Source organism: Spermophilus citellus (genome assembly GCF_964194105.1).
Source record: "Spermophilus citellus genome assembly, chromosome: 3".
Classification (NCBI taxonomy): Eukaryota; Metazoa; Chordata; class Mammalia; order Rodentia; family Sciuridae; genus Spermophilus; species Spermophilus citellus.
In genome coordinates this window covers 13,479,609-13,501,098 of record NC_138184.1, presented here as the reverse complement: position 1 = coordinate 13,501,098, position 21,490 = coordinate 13,479,609, and the positions used below count along the sequence as shown (strand labels likewise).

Sequence of the window (21,490 nt, the reverse complement as noted above, 5' to 3'; positions counted from 1 at the left end):
CAATTTTTAAAATATTTTAACGGACACCTAACATTCCTATATTTATTAGGTACATAGAATAATTTGGAAGATGCATTGTATGTGAAATGAACCATTCAGGGTAGTTAGCATTTCCTTCTCCTCAAGCATTAATCACTTCTACATATTGAGAAACTTCAGACTCTCTAGTTACTTTGAAATGTTGGAAGGTTTCTATGGCTACCGTTCCCCTCCCCTGCTACAGACCACCAGAACTGCTCCTCCTGCCTATCAGTGTGTGGGAGCTCAGCATCTCCCCTGCCTTGTCTTCCCTCCCTCCTAAACTTCCCCATCTCCAGCGACCAGGATTCCACTCTTTCAGGAGTTGTAGCTTCCACACATGAATGACAGCGGGAGAGATTTTTCTTACTGTCGGGGCTTATCTCACTTATAATAATGAGCTCCATTTCCATCCACGTTGCTACAAGGCAGGATTTCATTGTTTTTTAGGCTGAATAAGATTCTGTTGTGTTTTGTACCCATTCTCCTACCAATGGACATTTTCTTTCACTATTCATCCCCTGATGGATGCCCTGACAGATTCCACATCTTGGGTGTTGTTAACAGTGCTGCAATAATCAGAGCTGTGCATGGATCTCAGCACAGATTCATTTATGTTGCATCTATATGCAACATTGTTTAGCATTCTCTGTCCACATCCCTCTCCACCTTCTGTAAATTAAGTTAAAATTACCTACACATTACCTCATTTGCTTCTCACAAGATCCTTATGTATTGGGTACCATTATCGTCACATTTACAGTTAAAGAAATGGAGTTTCCGAGTGCTTTACTATGTTCATGCAATCGTAGCAAATACAATTACTGGGCTGACATTTTTGAACTCAGCAAGTTGCTTTAAGCTCTGAGATCCAAAGAGCTACACATGGATCTTCACTTAATAAGCATAATCACATCTTGGGATAGATACCACCAAAGAAAGTATCTTACAGAAGAAATTATAAGGAGAACCTTCTTTTTAAATTTATTTACATGTTCAGTTCACACAAAATTAATTGCATATATTTATGGTGGACTGTGTGATACTTTGCTACCTGTGTAAATGTTTAATGACCAAATTGGGGTAATTATCATATCCATTGTCGTTGAACGTTTATCATTACTATCCACAGGAAAATTCAACTACTAACTACTTTGTTTTCTAACTACTTTGAAATAAACAAAAAATATGGGTAGCCCAAGGCCCACTTCTGTGCTGTGGAACACTAGAATTTAATTCTCCTATCTGTGTTTTTATACCCATCAATTAACCCATGTATGTCCTCCCTTCCTTGCTCACCTTCCCATCCTCGGGTTACCACTGTTGTGCTCTTAGCCATTGAGCTGCTCCTCTCCCTCTTGGTCTTTCCTCTTGCCACCCTAGTTCTTGTTAGCCCTGGATATCTAAAATGGGCAGCTTCCTCGGGGCCTTTGCACAGTCTGTACCTCCTGCCAGACAATCATCCCTGAAGACTTGCTCTTTGTGGCACTTGCTCTTTCTTCCTTCAGATTTTGTTCAAATCTGATTTGTCACTTTCTTTGCTGATCTTGCCAAAAGTCTGATTTTTAAAAAAGCATCTTTATCATCCACTGTCTTGTTTCTTACCTTCTTTCCTCTTCTTCCAAGCATCTGTCTTACCTGGCATGTTGTATAATTTTGCAAGTTTGCTTTTAATTTTTCTCCATCTTTATGTTGTAGGGACATTTGTTTTTCTGCATGGTTCCTACATTTTCTAGATTATTCCTAGAACATAGTAAATATTCAACTTTTGTTCTTCAAATGCATTAGGAGTCTCTCACTGTAATTGTAGAGTACTGAACTCGAGGAAATGCTGAGAAATATGGGAAGAATTTTGTTAAAAAAGTGTAGGATGATGTTTTGAAGGAGACCAGATTCAGATAAAATATAAAAATGATGTCTTTACTATAAATAGAAATGAGAGCAAAATAGAAATTAAATAGTAATGCATCTCTCTCTCTCTCTCTCTCTCTCTCTCTCTCTCTCTCTCTCTCTCTCTCTCTCCTACTTGTCACAGCCACCACATGAAATCAAGGAATAGCACACAGATTTCAGAATTCATTCTTCTAGGATTTTCAGAGGACCCAGAACTGCAGCCCCTCGTCTTTGGACTTTTCCTGTCCATGTACCTGGTCACTGTGCTGGGGAACCTGCTCATCATCCTGGCTGTCATCTCAGACTCTCACCTGCACACACCCATGTACTTCTTCCTCTCCAACCTGTCCTTTGTGGACATCTCCTTCACCTCCACCACCATCCCCAAGATGCTGGTGAACATCCAGACACAGAGCAAGGCTATTACCTACGCAGCCTGCATCACCCAGATGTGCTTTTTCATACACTTTGCAGGGCTGGACATCTTTCTTCTGACTGTGATGGCCTATGACCGGTATGTGGCCATCTGTCACCCCCTGCACTACACAGTCATCATGAACCATGGGCTCTGTGTGGTGCTGGTTCTGATGTGCTGGATTTTGAGTTTCCTAAATGCTCTGTTACAAAGCTTAATGGTGTTGCGACTGTCCTTCTGCACAAATGTGGAAATCCCCCACTTCTTTTGTGAACTTAACCAGGTGGTCCACTGTGCTTGTTCTGACACATTTCTCAATGACATAGTGATATATTTTTCATCTTTACTTCTGGTTTTCTGTACCTTCACTGGCATCCTTTACTCTTACTGTAAGATCGTGTCCTCCATCCGTGCAATCTCTTCAGCTCAGGGCAGGTACAAAGCCTTCTCTACCTGTGCATCTCACCTCTCTGTGGTGTCCTTATTTTATGGCACAAGCCTGGGTGTGTACCTCAGTTCTGCTGTGACCCCAAACTCACACTCTACTGCAACAGCCTCAGTGATGTACACTGTAGTCACCCCCATGCTGAACCCCTTTATCTACAGTCTGAGGAACAAGGACATTAAGAGCGCTCTGAGAAGACACTTGGGAGGGCAACTATAAACAGTAATTTTCCTTCTTTGCCTGGTGAGTCCACTTAACATGATGTGCTCCAGTTTCATCCAAGTTGTCCTGAATGACAGGACTTCATTCTTTTTTTTTTTTTGGCTGAATTATAGTTGACCTTGTGCTTGAACTACATATATTTTTCTGCTCTTCAGCCAATGGACACCTTGGTTGATTTCTCATGTTGACTATTGAAAATAGGGCAGTCAACATGTATATGCAGTTGATCATAGTTTTTCTTACTCTGACACTTTTTTATTTTGTTAGTGGAATTTATACAACAAAGAAGAAATATTATAATGTTCTCTCTGTTTGTGTCTCAAATCATAGTTGTCTCCCTGTATCACTGCGCAAGTCAAAGGGTTTCTTGGTTCTAGATCCTTGAAGTGCCTTGAAGTGCTGCAGGCTTGATGGGGTTCATCACCCCCTAAAGGAGCCTCCTCAGCCACAATCTGTGGAATAAAGACAGAAAGCTGGCTTGAAAATATTCTTTGGAAAGAAAGCCTTTTTCGGGATGAAAAAGTGATTCTGATGGCTAAGCCCAAAGCTTCAAAGTCAGAAATGGTGATTCTCTGTCAGGTGGTGGGAGGAGAGCCTATCTTTCCCTTTATATCCCACAGTTTCCTTCTCTATCTTCATTAATATTCTGCTCTCTCTGATTGTCACACGTTTCTCCCCTTGGCTACCCTCCTGCTTTCCTGCAGTTATTTCTTGTGTTGCATCAGAAAATATATGAAAATTCCTGTTTTGTTTAGTATGATATTTTGTGCACCATTATTACATCCTGTGTATGACAAAGTGATGGGAGTGTGTAAGGCAGCCAGTTCTCATGGAGTGACAGGGAATGTGACAATGAGAAGGTCACCATGGAACTGAGCTAAGGAGTTACAAATATATTTCCTGTTTATCCAAGATGGCCCTGGGAGGAGACCCAGCAGAGCAGCATCGGGAGGAATAAACTCCCATGATGGGCTGATGGGTGGGTGGATGGGTGGATGGGTGGGTGGATGGGGGAGGAGTGAGTAGAGGGGAAGACATGTAAGAAAGCAAAAGTATCAGAAAGTTTCTTGCAGATGCATGGTGAGTTGGTGGGGCTGCTCTGGGCACAATTCGGTCACCTCAGTGTACCTCTGAAAATCTTAATAATAAAGTGTTGGGAAAAGATCACCTGTTGTCTTGGTTGGGAGCAGATCCTGGAGAATGTATGTTTGGAGATGTCTCTGGATAATCAGGTGCCACCACCCACACACACTTAAGTGACAAACTTGACCAATAGCTGTGGACAGTGTTGACCACTGTGGGAATGAGGACGTCCAGAGCCCAACCTGGAGGTGAGGTGTGCATGTCTTCATGGGCTCTGTGTCTAAGCACTGCAAGCTTCTCACTGTTGGTGGGTAGATCAGGGATGGGTGGATCACTGCTGTCACAGAAGCAGAGTGTGGCATAGAGACCCCGATTTGCTGACAGCGAAGAGGGAAGGAGACAAAGGGAGGTTGGAAAATGTGATTATATAATCTTTTTATTCATTGATGTTAATTATGCAGAATGGTGGGCTTCATTGTGCATTGGTATATACATTAAAATAGACTTTATCACTGCTGTATGTGTCATTTTTTCCTTTTTTTTTTTTTGGTGGTGGTGGGGGGTGGGGTTGATCTCTTTTTTGACAAGTCTAATGGGTGTGCTTCATTCCTGGCTCTAGACTTCTTCCAAAATGCAAAGAACTCCCTGAACAATATTCCATAAGAACCTGTGCAGACCATGATGATGGTGTACTTTTAGGATGGCATTTTTCATAAGATTTATCCCTGAAGACAGCAACCATACAAACATTTATCTCGTTGTTTTCTCTAATCACCAGAATGATATCCACGCGTCATCCACACAGATATCCAGGGACTTCACCTGTTATGTTGGTCCTTACATTCTCATGGTATTGTGTAAATTATGTGCACTATGTATAGAAAATATAGCAAAGAAGCTTAGGAAACAAAATGATGGCAAGAAAATAAAGCCAATTCAATACAGTGCTTTTGACATTCATTGGCAGATGAATAAATACAATGTAATATATATTACACAATGAAATACCACGCAGCTCTCATTGTTTCATTTACAACAACATGAGTGACATTGGAACATGCCACACTAAGAGAAGTATGACAGGTACATTCTGTCAGATGCCCATGAAATAAGAAAAACATTATCTTAAACCATTTGCCTTGGGGATAAATAATTATGCAGCAGTGGCTTACTGATACAGTGATTGATACAAACAGATCAGAGGTCATTCAGAATAATCTGTTGTTTCTTATTTTTGGCGTCTGTTCTAATATTTGATGGCATTATTCCTAATGACCTGGATATTCATGTTCATTTCAGATTATTGTAATAAAAAGAATATGATTTATATTAACTTTAAGCATTTGGGAGTGATTGAAACCATATTTTAAAATTTTCATTTATTTTTTATTATTGCATTACAATTGTAAATAAAAGAGAGGTTCTTTATGCCATATCTGTACATTCACATAACATTTTTTTTAAGTGAGAGAAAGAGAGAGAGAATTTTAAAATATTTTTTAGTTTTTAGTGGACAAACATCTTTATTTTTTATTTTTATGTTGTGCTGAGTATGGAACCCATCGCCCCGCGCATGCCAGGGGAGCGCATTACTGCTTGAGCCAACTCCCAGCCCCCATAACACAATTTGATTAATCTTATTCCCCAATACCTTCCTTTCCCTCCAGAGCAGGTTTTCCCCCCTAGAAGTACCCTGTAGGCCTAAAGCAGAAGTCTCCATCCCCAGAGCCCTAACTGGGCCTCTTAGTCAATGTCTTGCATGAGTCATCCTTTGACCATGAGGTTTTAAGAGAATTTAGGAGATTAAAGAGGAACTGATTACAGCGATGCTCCTGTCACTCACTTACACACTAATGTGTGTGGCAAAGCGTGTAAAGGGGGAGAGAGTTTGTTAATGACAATGGAGGGAGTCATAATAGTTGACAGCACTGGAGAGTTTTAAGCAGAAACATGAGATGAAATAATATAGAAAATTCACCAGGTCTTTCTGCCGAGTGGAACCCCATGGTGTGGACAACATGTGTCCATACTTTGGTGACTAGATGTGTGCATGAACCCAGCGAGACACAGCTGCAGCCATCTGGAATCTTAGCCACCACAATTGCCCCAGAGTAACCCATGGTGGTGTTTCCTGCAGAGTTTCCAGCAAACTCTAGCAGACCAAGCCATCAGCCTGGTGTGTGCAGCTGTACAGCTGGACCTGGCTCCAGGGACGCCCCTGACTTGATATAAGCTTAAGGTAAACCAGGTACATTCTGGCTCAGAGGAAGTCAATGGTCCTAACCCACATATATATGCTCTTCCTTCTGACCCAAACCGCAGGGATCCACAGCAGAATTAAGGTACACACCAAAGCTCATGAAATAAAATAAGGAGACCACAGAGACGTGAGATGCACAGGAGGAGAGGGCTTTGTACTTGCCCTGAGCTATGGTCCAGGACCAGGCTTCTGTCAGTTAGTCCCCAATAAACTGTACTCTGGATTATGGGTCCATCTGCCTCACTTTCTTAAGCCCCCCAGTAGGTTGGGGCTGGTTCTCATACACCAGGCCCATTTGCTCCAGAACCATGTACATCACCAAAAAGAAATCTTCCAGAGTAAATCAAGTATGTTTGAACATTTTAGTCCACAGGATTCTTGGTCATATCTGACTCTAAGTCAACCAAGACATTAAAATTGGACTCTCAGTGTCCATTATAGTTCTAACATGTATTAGATTCATAATTTTGGCCTTACTACACTATGCAGGTAAACAGGATGCACTGAGGACCATGCTGGAGAGAAACAAGACCATCATGGGGAGAATACCTGTGACAACTGAGAATCATACTCGTATTTTAAGGTCTGTGTTACTAGAGAGAGCAGTAAAGGAGAGATGGAGCAAGGAATCAGGAATGCGTGTGTCAAAAAAATTTACTTTCAGATTGTCTCCTGCTATAAAGTTATACAAACCACCTCAGCTGCCTAATGTAGTTCATACCGCATTAGTGCAAATAATAATCACATTGGACAGTGGGAAACTCAAAGTATTTTCAAAAATTTGTAAAAAATTTGATAAAGTAGAAAAATGACAAAAAGGGGAAAACATTGAATATCAGAAAGAGCAGAAATATTGATAACGGCTTATTTAAATTATATAAAGTTATTGAAGTCAAACAAGATGAAACTCAAAGAAAATCAAATTGTACTTCCATGACCTGACCATGGTCTGCGATCCCTAGCTCTGAGGAGGACAGCCCTGCAGTCAGGGAGAGTTCTGGAAAACCACCACTACAGTTTCCCCCGAGGGTATCTTCTCAGAGCACTCTTGATGTCCTTATTCCTCAAACTGTAGATGTAGGGGTTCAGCATGGGGGTGACCACGCTGTACATCACCGAGGCTGTTGCACCTGAGTGTGAATTATGGGTTGTAGCAGCACTGACGTACACTCCTAGGATCATCAAATAGAACAAGGAGACCACGGAGAGGTGAGACGCACAGGTGGAAAAGGCTTTGTACTTGCCCTGAGCTGATGAGATTGCCCAGATGGAGGACCAGATCTTGGAATAAGAGTAAAGGATGCCAGTGAGGGGGCCACCTCCCAGCAGCACAGATGTAAAGTACATCACCATGTCATTAGGAAAGGTGTCAGAACAGGCAAGTTGGACCACCTGATTAAGTTCACAGAAAAAGTGGGGGATTTCCAAGTCTGTGCAGAAGGACAGTCACAACACCATTAAGCTTTGTAACAGGGCATGCAGGACACTCAGGAACCAGGATACCACAACCATCAACATGTAGAGCTGGGGGTTCATGATGACTGTGTAGTACAGGGGGTGACAGATGGCCACAAAGCGATCATAGGCCATCACAGCCAGGAGGAAGTTTTCCAGACTGGCAAAGACTATGAAAAAGTGCATCTTCATGATGCAGCCTTCAAAGCTTATGGCCTTGCTCTGTGTCTGAAGGTTCACCAGCATCTTTGGGATAGTGGTGGAGGTGATATAGATGTCAGAAAAATTCAGGTTGCTGAAGAAAATATGGGTGTGTGCAGGTGGGAGACTGAGATGATGGCCAGGATAATGAGCAGGTTCCCACACACCGTGATCAGGCACATGGAGATGAAAAGCCCAAAGGGGAAGGGTTGCCAACAACAACAACAATAATCAGACATGCATGACTAACTTTTCAGAAATGGTCTCATTAATGTTACAGCCAAGAAACTATTTTTATGTTTCCTATGTGAATATTCTCCCCTTTAGGAAACACCCCAACATTTATGATTTCCCATTCTCAGCTTTTCCCAAGAGATCATGTATTCTACAATAACAAATTTCTTTATGCCTTTACAGAACCAAATTCAATATAAACCCAGTTTCTGGGGCTGTCTAGACAATGTGGAAGCAATGCAGAAAAAAGATAAGCATAAGTAAAATCTTTTTTTTTTGTTTCAACACCTTTATTTCTCTGCAGTAGGTGATATTCTCTTTCTGTTTTTTAAGTGCCATTTTTTCAGCCTTCCTTTGGTTGGAGAGGTATATATTTAGTTTGGTTTTGAATCCAGTGAAGACTATGATTGAAATAAAAATGAAAAACAATGTCATGCTTTTCAGATTCTGTTTATAAAAATCTTGTACATTTAGAAGTTTTTGACTTTCTAGAGTTTTCTGTGTCATTCAGTGTTTAGAATTTTAGTTTCTGGTGACATTTGAATAGCATGAAGTATAATCTAAAATCTTATGATGTAGAAATATTTAAGAAAAAACTTAAATTGCCTAATACTTTAGATGATAGAAGATGCTCTGGGCTCTGGATGATGAATCCCTGTTAGGAATACAAAAGATCTTCCATAATTTTTTATTCCATAATTTATACTATGGCCTAATAAACCTAGAACAAGTGGGAAATACTGTAAATTGAAAATACCTTGACTGCCTGTAACCTCATGAACATCCCAGCTGGGCAACACAGTACCTGTAGCCTCAGTGCAGTTCTGAGCCCTTGCAAGCCCTTGCAATGTAGAACTGGCAGGACACATGCTGTCTATTCTCAGCCTCATGAGGGTATCATACAGCCTAACACCAGCCTGGAAAAGAACCTAAATTTGAAATTCAACGTACAGTTTCTTCAGAATGCACATTGCTTTATACCATTGTAAAGTCAAGGAATAACAGGTAGAACCATGAAACCCGGGGAGAGTCTGTATACTGTACCCAGGTACCTCTCCTCTGAAACCTGCTCTCATCGCTAAAGGTAAACCCCCCCCCCCCAACACACACAGCCCTGTACACACAGCACGATGTGATAACACAAGGCTCTTCTCACTCCCAGCCACACCATAAGAAAGAAATGGATTGGAGCTTCTGATATCAGATTAACTTGCCTGAAAGAATGTAGAATTGGTCATCAGAGACTCAGGCTGTCAATTTTTCAATACAGGTTACATCGTAGTTCCTGCCGCAGTCTGGCTGGGCACAGAATCAGGAGCCACTCAAACAGGAACAAAACTTTATTTTTAAAAATGCCACCAATACCCGTACACGTCTGGGAAGCCAGCCAGTGGTCCACACATGCGGTCCTGTTCTACCAGAACTGGGGACAAGACCCTACCCCGGAGTTCCCTCCTACTGTACTTCCCCAACCAATGGGAACTCTCCAGGAGTCCCATAGCAGGCCAAGGTGAACCACAGGAGTCCAATATCCATATGAATGTAAATCTTAACATAATCATCTCAATGGCTAGCTGGCATCACCTTACAACCAAAAGTGCCATGCATCATATTACTTGGCTGTGGCTCTTAGCAGTTCCCTTTTTCTATGGCCTTTATCTGCCCTGTGTTAAAAGAAACAATAAAAATATGCTGAATGAACAGGGGGGGCGTTATAAGTGGACCTGGAAGAGACAGAGCTAATAAACTCAGGAGGTCCCCAGGAGACTGTAAGGAAGGAACATTTTCCATTTGGTGGCATTCCAAGTCCCATTCTATCCCCTTGATGCCCAGCAAAAACAAGAGATCAAAACCACATTAGCCAAGAGAACAGAGTAAGGATAACATCAGAGTGTTGAAAAGCACATACGTCAAACGTCTAAATAGAAGAAACTGTTACCTAGAGAGTAAATCAACAACTCACCAAAGGAAATACACCAAGAACCACAAATGCTCTTTGCCCTGTTTTGTGAGACAGAATGGCCTTTCATGTGCTCACCCACATTGATTTCCCCACTGATCTTCACAGGACTGGATGGCAGGTGAGGAGGGCTTCCGTCTTTCCTCAGCCCTTTTCTCGGGTCTTAGTCTTTCTTTTTAATTATTCTAAAGTTTACCACTGATGCATCATGATTGTTCATACTTGGGGTACAATGTGACATGACAATATACATCCACACTGTGTAACCATCAGGTCAGGGTCGTGTGTGTATCCAGCACCTTGAACTTCCATGTTTTCTACATGTGGGAACAGTCACAAAGCCTCTCCACCAGCTGCTTTGAAACCCACAAGTGTTGTCCACCACAGTTACCACGACATGGGAAGTTGCTGCTCCAGGCTGTACCCATGGGCCCTCCTCTCTCTCCACCATGTCCTCCCAGCCTCTGGCAACCACTGTCCTGCTCTCTGCTTCTATGATGCCCTCTCTCTGACACACCAGATGGCTCGTCAGGTCCTGATTCTGGACTTAGTCCAACTTGGAAGGCCCCCTCCCCATACTCTACAAAATTGTGCTCCTACTGTGATGAGTACAACCTTTCACATACAGGACACTCTCCATATGTTATATCCCTGAGGTCGTGATGCCACGCACATTTATTTGGCTATACTCTGTGCCATTGTAATGCAAAGGACAAATAAGCAGGGATTTTCATCTGCTATTTTCACCTTTATGTTTTCGCAATGATATGTGAATACATGTGCATCATTTTAAAAAGTTTCTTCCTTCAAAATGAACTCTATTGTGAAGTATAACAATAATATACTAACAAAACCATTAAAAAACTTCTCCCATTCTATAAACTTTTTAAAATGATGCTAGAACGTGAGGATCAGGAAGTAGAAAAGCACTCCACTCAACAAGGACAAAATATGAATCCCAAAGGCAAGCCCCCAGGGACACATCTCCTGCAGCCACACCCCACCTGCCTACAATCATGACTCAGCTAATCCCTATCAGGAGATTAATTCACTGATTGGCTTGAAGATCTCTTAACACCAATCATTTCACCTCTATACTTTCTTGCATTGTTCCACAAATAAAATTTTGGGTTATCTAAACCATAACTCTGTGTATCTGGAGGAAAATTAAGATGGCCCTCTAGCTCGCATATCTTACCAAAAAATCAGAGGAGTTAAAGAATTTGGTGTAAATGTAACCAATACATTTCAAATGAACCTCCAGTAATAATATATATATACAAAATCTATGGGTAGGAGATTTATCTTAAATAAGGCAAGAAACTTAGAAGTATGAAGACAGACACATTTATCTGAATAAAATTTTAAAGTTTTTAAGACCAAAATACCTGAAAATCAATTAAGAAATTATAATCTGCAAAGCTAATTTGGAATGTTTACTGTAAATAATAGACTAGAATCAAAATAGACTGAAATGGTGATTGGACATATAAATGTTTACTGAAAACCAGTAATGCTGGAAGGACACCACTGTAAATCTCAAACACACCCATTTACATGGCAAAAACATAAAGAGCTATCAAACTGATGGGGTTGGAAGTTTTAAACGGGTGGGAAAAGGGATGCTCTAATTTTTCTGGAAATGGGAAGAATTATGGTACCTGGAAAAATATCTAAATGTAGCTTTCAATACCAAAAGTGCAGGTGATCCCAACCCAGCTTTCTGAGTCAAGGGACCATTGACTTCCCAGGCCTCATTGCTGTGCTGTCCTCTGCCTGGTGGGATGTTAGCAGGTCACCCCTCCTGGTGTCTCTGTCAAGGCCATCTCCAGCCATTTCCCAGTGTCCCCCAGAGTACCAAAATAAACCTAGTCCAGAACCACAGGTTTAAATAAACAACCCCCAAATACCTTTGTAAAAATCATTGTAGATTGATTATATTATAGTGGTTTAATGAAGAAGGATATCATAGACCGTCAGACGTGTAAATGTTAAGCCATACCATAAAATATTTTTCAGTCAGTTAAATAATTAGACTTTGTACTTACTTGATAGGACAGAATCTCTAGGGTGCTGTTGAATGAGAGGTAATAGTGTGCTGCAGTCTGGCTGGGCACAATTCAGGAGCCACTTGTCAAAAGCAACTAACTTTATTTTTAGAACTACAAATGCCAAACAAAACAGCTCCTCAGGAAAAAACCCTCAGAGCCCAACTGCCATCACGGCTTCCCACAAGCCTCTCACCCCCACACAAACCTCACCACCTCCCACAATCCTCCTGCTCTTGAGGCTGATTGGCTGGGTCGTGTGGGCGGAGCCAAAGAAGTCCTCCAATGAGCAGCTTCGTGGAGGAGCCAATCAGCTAGATGTTGCTGGGGCCGCTGTGAGCCAATCATCAGCTGGCAGTCTGAAGGGCAGGGAAACAGCCCAATGAACATCACTGCAGAGGAGCCAATCAGCTAGATGTTGCTGGGGCCGCTGTGAGCCAATCATCAGCTGGCAGTCTGAAGGGCAGGGAAACAGCCCAATGAACATCACTGCAGAGGAGCCAATCAGCTAGATGTTGCTGGGGCTGCTGTGAGCCAATCATCAGCCAGCAGCTGGAAGTTTGCTGGCAGCTGGAAGTTTGCTGGGGCCCCTTTGGCTGTGGCTCTCAACAATAGTGGAAACAGGACAGAACCAGATGAGGTATTTGATAAAACCAAATTTTTCCATGTTCGTACCTTCACACATATATTGCTTCAGTTCATGTTAATGTTCTGTCATTTTTTTATCATTCTTTTAAATTTTTTATTAATTTTTAATTGAAACAATTATGTGTATTTGTGGGGCACAATGTGAAGTTTTGACGCATGTATACATGATACAAAATCTCAATCTAGTTAATTAACAAATTCATTACTTCACCAATGCATCTTTTTATGTGATGGGAACATGAAACATCTATTTTATTATTATTATACACACATACTAATTGTCTAAATTAATGGGATTCACTGTGATATTTCCACCCATGCAAACATTGTCCACTGATCATTCCTCTACCTCCATCCATTCCTCTACCTCCCCCCACCCTTCCCAGGTGCCTAGCAATCTTTCTTCTACTTGCAGGCCATCTTCGTTTTTCTTGTTTCCACCTATGAAAGGGCAGATGCATTACCTGTGAAAGACCAAACAAGGCTCATCAATGGAGAAAATGCTAGCTTATTGAGGAACAGCCCTGCATAATTATAGAGCCGGGGGTAGTTTGACAGTTAAGACAGTTTAATGGTTGAAGGATTTGACAGTTGGCATGGGGTGCTTTCTGATTGGTGGGAAAGGATCATGTGAGCCAGCAGGGCTTGTCTGATTGGTGGGTAAGGATCATGTGAGCCAACAGGGCTTCTCTGATTGGTGGGTAAGGATCATGTGAGCCAACAGGGCTAGTCTGATTGGTGGGTAAGGATCATGTGAGCCAGCGGGGCTAGTCTGATTGGTGGGTAAGGATCATGTGAGCCAACAGGGCTAGTCTGATTGGTGGGTAAGGATCATGTGAGCCAACAGGGCTAGTCTGATTGGTGGGTAAGGATAATGTGAGCCAGCAGGGCTCACCATTGGACAGCTCTTCTGGAGGGGGATGGGGAAGATTGTCTTTGGAGCTGGGGCAACTCCCAACAAAGATGAGCTCCTCAGCATGAGACTCAGAAAACACTTTCAGTCAAAGCAGTGATGAGGTGCCAGGAGGCAGGACCTCTGGAAGGCAGGTGGGTCCATGGAGGGGCAATAAAAACTAGGTTCCCTGGGTTATAAATGGTCTCCTGGGAACAGAGAATCAGCAGGAAGAATATCCTGTCTTTCCAGGCCAGTGTCCCTCGGGAGAATAAGAGGGAAATGAGCTAATGAGCAGATATAGGGAGCTGTGGCTCTCTGCTCTGATGTGGTCCCTCAGTGCACAGCCCTGTGCTGGACAGGACGTGGAGGTGTCTTTGAGGTCTTCAGTATGCCCAGGAGCCCAGCACTTGGCTCCTTCCTGTTGTGTTTTCTGGGGACAGAGCTTCAGTCACCATCATGCCCACCCAGACAGGACCTTGATCTTCCACAGAGAGTTTCCTCTCAGAGCTGGTCTCCAGGTGGGTTTGAGAGCTCAGTGGATACTGCAGGAGAGCAGCAGAGAGAACCAAACCCAAGACTCTTTAGCTGAGGTCAGGGGAGAGCCAGGCTGAGCTAGCCCAGAGCAGGGCTGCTGTGGCTGCTTGCTGTCCTGATGGGTGATTTATTCACAGGCTGCATTGATTCATAACACTTCCAGAGAAGTGAATGTTGCACTAACACAGGGTTCTCTGCTGACCATGAAGTGGTGCTAAAAGAGGCTGAAGAGAAGATGAGAGGGAGGCGTCCAGAGCTTCCAGAGAAAGAAGAGAGACCCCAAAATATTTGCAGTGAAGGGAGTAGAGGAACAGGCTTCAACTGTGCAGGATCAAGAAGTTAGATAAGGGATTTTTAAAAATGTGTTTGCTTCCAATGAGAAATATTTGATTATGTTTGTGTACTGTTGGCAAGGATCCATATTAAGGATCTTGCAAGCATTATCTTGCAATGGAAATTCATGGACACAGTTCTGATAGTATTGTCTCTCCCTTTGATATTCACATGGAAAAGCATTATGTCACAGCTGAGTATAGATATGCCGAAAAGCCTTACTTTGCAATATCTGTGAGGCAGCATATTTGTGGGGGTTGGTAGCCAGTTACCTCTGTATTTCAAACTGTCTCCCTAGAGACTCAGGTGCATTTTTCCAATTTTCTTATGCGTTCTTATAAAGTATTGGAGTGCCCCACCCCAAACTCCCTGTTTGCCTTTTAGTTTATTTGTTTCAGGTGTGTATAGAGATATTTGTGGGGAATGTGTGAAAATTTATGAACTTTGTGTAGTCCAGTCTTTCAGTTGGATTATGTTCCCACTTTATGTCTGAAAGAGCCCAGCAATTGGTATTCTTTACTTGTGAGTTCTTGCTTTACAGTTCTTGTGCATCTCTGGTGCTGGTGGATCGTGTTTTTTGTGTATTTCCAACTTGTTTTCACATTTCTGTTGTTGCTTATTGTGACCCTTCGCTTTTTGTGATCAGGTACATTTCTCAGAGAGGCGTTGTCTTCAGCCCTCCCTGGGAAGGCATTCCAGCTTCCTTCCCATTTGATTAAAGCTCATCCTATCTATATTGTGTGTATTAGGATACACTTATCTTTATATAAAACCAATTCAGACTTTCAACATTGTTACCACAGTGCATTGTAGAGGATTTCCTTAATATTCTAATATTTATGAGTTTTTGGCAGTTTATTCTTGAGTTAGGATATTATTGAATCATTAATATTTCATAATTTTTATTTTTGATATTCATTCAATTTTGTTTCAATCAGTGTGAGCTGTATGCTTGTACTGAAAAGTTACAAGAGTCCCATTAATATGCACAATGAGTATATACAAATAAAAATGATAAAATTAAAAATTAAATAGTGAAAAGTAGAATGTGTGCTCAGCAGAGGGGAGGAAGTGTGGAGGAGAGTCGGGAGGAAGTTATTGCTGGGTAGAAACACACATAAGAGCCATAAATCCTGATGTTCACAGGACAGTGAGTGCAGCTCATCTTATTCTGTATTTTTATAGCCGTAATCTTGTATTTATGGAGAAAACATAAAATTACTTCAAAACAGTAGACCATCTTTTAATTATGTATTCTTATAAAGAATTAGAAGAAATTAGAAGTTTCCCAACACTGAAAATTGATAAATATTTAAGGAGAAGGAAATGCTGATTATTCTGATTTGAACATTGCATTTTGAATATGTATACTAATTTCTCACACTGTACCCTGTTAACATGTACAGGTACTGTTTATCAATTCGGGCTGAAGTTGTAGTTCAATTGTAGAGAGCTTTCCTAGCATACACAAGGCCTTGGGCTTGAGACCCAGCCCTGCCAACGAAAACAAAAACCAAATTATAATGAATAAATTCTTGTCTTGGTATTAAATAAACTTTTAAGATCGAAATAAAACCATAATCTCATGACTTAAAGGAAAAAGCACTATACTTGTACTAATTCAATCTATGCTGCCATTCTCTCACACATATCACACTCTCACCCCTATGGCCTCTGACCTTCACACCACACTGTTAGACTCCTAGTGTATACAACGCAAGCTGGAGAGATCAAATTATCTTTCTCCTAATGTAGAAATGGCAGCCAGAATGTTCATTTTGTAAGCCTCCGCTGGACAAATAAACAGGGCAAATACTGTTACATATTGCTAGATTACACCCTGCATTTAAAGAGAGAAAGATGTCAATAGACAGGAAAGTAGTGGGATGAAATGGACACGGGGTGGGAGGGGTGAGGTAATCAGCTCAGGGTCCCTGAGAGACCAACAGGAGGAAACCGCTCCCTTGGTTCCAGCAGCATTCCAGCCCAGTCTGTCTCCTGGGTGCCCAGCAAAATAAGAAAGGAGCAGAAATAAACACACCCAAAGTGAAAAATAGAGATGTCTTTATGGTTTCAAAGCGAAATATAAATGATACAAAGATTAAAGGACAAAGGGGACTAAATTAACAATTCACAAAAGGTTTCATAAAAGTACAACAGAATCTTGTCATGGTTTTATATGAAAGAGGACCTCTTGTTTTTCCTGTGCCTCTTCCAGGTCTCCTTGACCAGTTGGTTTTGACCTGGTGGCTGAGGAGTCCTTTTCTTCACTTCTCTCATGTGGCATATCTTCTTTGTTATTCTTCAGGTTTGGATGTTAATTTGTTTTTAACAAAGCCCACAGGTGCACTGTGGCCCTGGTTCTGGCCTTCAGCCAACGAGCAGAGGTCTCCCCAGCTGTTCTCCACAAACCCATGCACATGTCATGACCCTCCTGTCCCTTTGCTCCCTTCCCATGGCTGGGGGCATTGTGTTAGAACACATTTTTCTCTCTGTTCTCAGTCTATGACCTGATAAACCCAGATACAGGTGAGCAGAGACTTCATCTGCTTTGTTCACCTTTGTATTTTCCCAAAGGTAAAGAAGTCTATCTGCAATTACTAGAGAAAAATATAAGAAAGCAGTACGTTAGGAAATTCAAAAAATGCAAGGAGAATGCATCCACAGCCCATAGAATTCCTTCCAAGCTACTGGGTTCAACAAATTGAACAGAGGTCTGGGAGATCCAGAGGCAGACAGACCGGCCAGGACGTCCTCATGATACTTCCAGTGGCCTCCCCATGGAGGCGAATATTTGTCCTCTGCTTTGTCTCTCCATGATTAAAAGCTTCCAGGATTCTCAAGTATGTCTCTGAGCCTGGCCCTGGTTTTGGGACCAGGGATCCCCCTGTCCTTTATGTCCCAGTGAGGAGGCTGGGATTCTGTTCATTAATGAAAGACCTTAGCTGTGTCCCTCAGGATTCAGGCATGAATTTCTAGAACCTCAAGGACTTTGGGATGTCAGTCTACATCTGGGTCACAGCAGGGCATGGTCATCTCACACTGGGCATCTTCTTTCTCACAAGCAGGAGATGAACTAGGACAACCCAGTATGTTGTTCCCCTGGGAGCAAAGAGTGGAGCTGTGGAGCCCTGAGAGAGGAGTCTTCCCAGAGACCTGTTTAGGTGAGTCCAGGCAGACCTGGTGAGCACCAGCTCTAGGAGGCAAAAGGGGCATAAGAGTTGGAAATTGTCAATAGGGGACATTCTCAGTGCCTTGAATGAGAGGGATGTTAGGCTGAGCTCCTTTAGAAAATCAACCTTTCCTTTTTATCTTTAATACTTTCCTCTGATTTGGTAGAAATATTTGTCCCTCCTTCTCTTCATATTTACTATTTTTATGCATGTATTTTATCCATACCTCCCACTGTACATTCTTGCTAATATTTCCCCTCAGTGTCAGTCCCAGTCTTCATGGAGTCTTTTCTCAGCAAATTGTCTATGATTCTTGTCTCTTGTTCTGTGATTACATAACTCTGCACATAGTCAAATGACTTCAGTAAACGTTCTTGGCTCTCTGATACATTCTTCCTCTTTGCAATAGTCTTCCTATGTTTGGGATCAGTATTGAAAAAAAAAAACATAACTAGCCTTGTTATGCTTTTTGGTCATCTTGATCCCAGAGTTTCTTTCTCTGTGCCTTTAATTCTTTTATTAATTCATTTCAGAACCTCCACTTCAACCTCAAGAATCAATTCCTAGCCAAGATATTTCTGTGGGGATTTTTTCCATTGACACAAAACAGATAAGATTCACAAGGGGTTACTCTTAGATCTCTCTATAGTAGGACAAGTCTGTGGTTGCCATAGGGTAGAAAAGCTGCCTAAGAGCTCAGAGATAGATTGGTGTCAAAGGTTGCTTTCCCAGGAGGAAGCAGTTTTTTTTTAAAGTCAATGAATGTCATAAGTTGGAGAAAACATTAAATGTAGATTAAGACTTGTGTCTTGGTGCCAGGGTGTAAATGATAGCACATGGACTTAGCATTTGAGAGACCCTGGGTTCCATCCCCAGCACTGGAAAGAAACCCTTGTATCATCACAGAGTTTCCATCAGTAATCATTTTCACAGATTGCATGCAGGTATTGGGTGTTCAAAACTTAATTTTGCTTAAACAATTCAGAAAACCTCTGATCTAAGAAGCCCCAGGAAAGTAATGAAAAGAGCTCTGGTGGAGAGTGTCCACCCTGTGCCTCTCGAGGGAACTCTGAGTAGATGTAGGACTGACTTTCTCCTGAATTCAGCTTCCATGGGGAACATGATCTCTGAGTGGGATAAAACCTTTGTCTTCACATTATCCTTAACTGACAGGAGCAACCACAGCCTGGAGAAGATCTCTTTGAATATAAGGAGCCAGGGAAACCCTTTAATACTATGGACAACTTTTTCAGTACCAGACAATTCCTTCTGGAGAGAACCCCCACCCCCATGAACGTCAAGAGATCTGGAAGTCCTTCTTCCAGAACACTCACCTAATCACACCTGAAAAACTCCGCAGCATGGATAAGACTTATGCAAGTGACCAGTGTGAAAAGTCCTTCCGCTACAGCTCTGACCTTCTCAGGCACGAGGAGGCTCATACTGCAGAGAAATTCTTCCAGTGCAAAGAATGTGGACAGTCCTTCAACTATTCCTCAAATGTGCGGAGACACCTGAGAACTCACACTGGAGAGAAGCCCTTTGAATGCAGTCAGTGTGGGAAAACCTTCACCAGGAACTTCAACCTGATTCTGCACCAGAAAAACCACACAGGAGAGAAGCCCTATGCATGCAAGGACTGTGGGAAAGCCTTTAACCAGCCCTCATCTCTCCGGAGCCACGTGAGAACTCACACTGGAGAGAAGCACTTCGTGTGCAGCCAGTGTGGGAAAGCGTTCAGGGAACACTCGTCCTTGAAGACGCACCTGCGGACCCACACCAGAGAGAAACCCTACAAGTGCACCAAGTGTGGGATGTCCTGCTGGACCAGCACACACCTAAATGTGGACAAGAGAATCCACACAGGGGAGAAGCTGTATGAGTGTGCAACCTGCAGTCAGGTCTTCAATAGTCTGTCCACCTTTAAGAATCACATGCGGACTTCCACTGGAGAGAAGCCCTACCAGTGCCAGGAGTGTGGACGAGCCTTTAGTGAGCCCTCGTACCTCAGGAAACTTGCGAGGTCTCATAGCGGCAAGAAGCCCTATGCATGCCAGGAGTGTGGGCGAGCCTTCGGCCAGTCTTCACACCTCATTGTGCACGTGAGAACCCACACCTCGGGGAGACCCTACCAATGCAATCAGTGTGAGAAAGCCTTCAGGCACAGCTCCTCACTTGCTGTACACAAAAGGACCCACGGTGGCAGAGAGAATGTCAGGAAGGGTGGCTTGCCTTTGTCAGTGTCTCACTCCTACAGTGGCCCCTTGTCAGTTAGCTGTGGGTTTGTAGAAGTGTAGACATTTGGGTTGTTCTCAGAATACTTGTTAGTATGTGTCTCATATTTTCATGTCCTGAAGGTGAAACCAGCCCTGGCCTATGTATTTCTTGTTACATGAAAAGAATGCTTTCTTACTAACACAAGAAAATGTTTTTGAGGAAAGAATAGGAGAGAATGGGGGTGTGTTTGTTTATTTTACCACAAATCCCTAACTGACACATTCAGCATGTCCATTTATATAAACACTTCATGGGTGGTTGAAATCAATGTATTGATTTCTACATTTGCCCAGGGATCAAGCATATTATTTGTGTAAACACACACTTATAAATATTGATTTCTAATCGGACATTTACTGAGAGAGGTGTGTTATACTCCCCACCATGGTGATGGAGAACTGAATAATTCCATCAGTTTTTAAGTGCATGTGTATATTTTGAAGCAATGGAATTAAAGAAAGCTTTTCACATTTTGTACATTTCCTGTGAACCATTACTTTTATAAACTGGCCATTTTCCCCTAAGGCCTGCACCCTGCGACAGCCACTCGCCCTTAGAGCTTGCTGTTAATAGACTGCAGCCTCTGCTGGAGGCACTGCATCTCTTAGTCTCCTTAGAGATGCCTTGAGGTGGGTCCTGTGTTCACCCCCATCACACGTGGAAGCTGGGGCTCAGCACGTTGAGGGGAGTACTCGAGGCCATCGGGTGAGGGACAGGGAATGACTTTTTCAAGGTGCTCTGACTCAGCATGGTGTCCATTTGTGTGTCTTCTCACTGTGTTCTTTTATGTTTTATAATACTCTTATTTGAGGGATGATTTACACAAAAGTTCATACATCTTAGTGTGAACCTTGATGAGTTTTATGTGTGTCTACACTGACTACTACCCCATCAAAAGTAAATACTTCATCACTGCTGAAGTCTCCCTTGGAGACCACCCGAGTCTGTAAGGCCTGTCCCCAGAGGTCACCACTGCTCTGACTTCTACCACCATAAGTTTTCACTTCCTGTTCATGGAAATTGAAGCATACAGAGCCCTCTTCAGTTGTTTTTTCCACTGTATGTATCCTGTATTCACGTGGCACCCCTCAATACCATGTCAGTGAGGTTGATCCACGTTGCATGGTAACAGTGGCTGGTGCTGCCTTTTAGGGGCTTGAACTCTTCTGTCAACAGCACTTCTCCTGGGCCTGTGCAGCTGTGAACTGCCTCAGCGCCTCTGCCTCCATATCGTGTCCACCCCCTTTGCTGTCCCGACCACAGATGAGACTGTTTCTGCTCCACTCTGCATATAGGTGAGTTCATCTTTTGACGAATGTTTTCCCTAAACTAGCAGCACAAATCTGACTTATCTGAACCGTCCCTAATCTCTCTCTTCCCCCTTCAAGGCTGATGA

At 42.5% G+C, this 21,490-nt stretch overlaps 1 protein-coding gene and 1 pseudogene across 2 annotated transcripts in view; one reads left to right on the top strand and one right to left on the bottom strand.

Moving 5' to 3' along the window:
* LOC308644065 (olfactory receptor 7A10-like) overlaps positions 1-2,990 on the top strand; it is a gene marked incomplete at its 3' end in the record, with an annotated part of 107,564 nt that extends 104,574 nt beyond the window's left edge. The window contains exon 3 of the mRNA XM_081284760.1: positions 2,072-2,990. Within this exon, the coding sequence (XP_081140886.1) occupies positions 2,072-2,990 (919 nt within the window). The remainder of the gene's footprint in view (positions 1-2,071) is intronic.
* Positions 2,991-7,347: 4,357 nt separating this feature from the next.
* LOC308643289 (olfactory receptor 7A10-like) lies at positions 7,348-8,037 on the bottom strand (annotated as a pseudogene). Its single transcript has one exon. The product of its transcript is annotated as an olfactory receptor 7A10-like (transcript).
* Between the last annotated feature and the right edge of the window lie 13,453 nt (positions 8,038-21,490).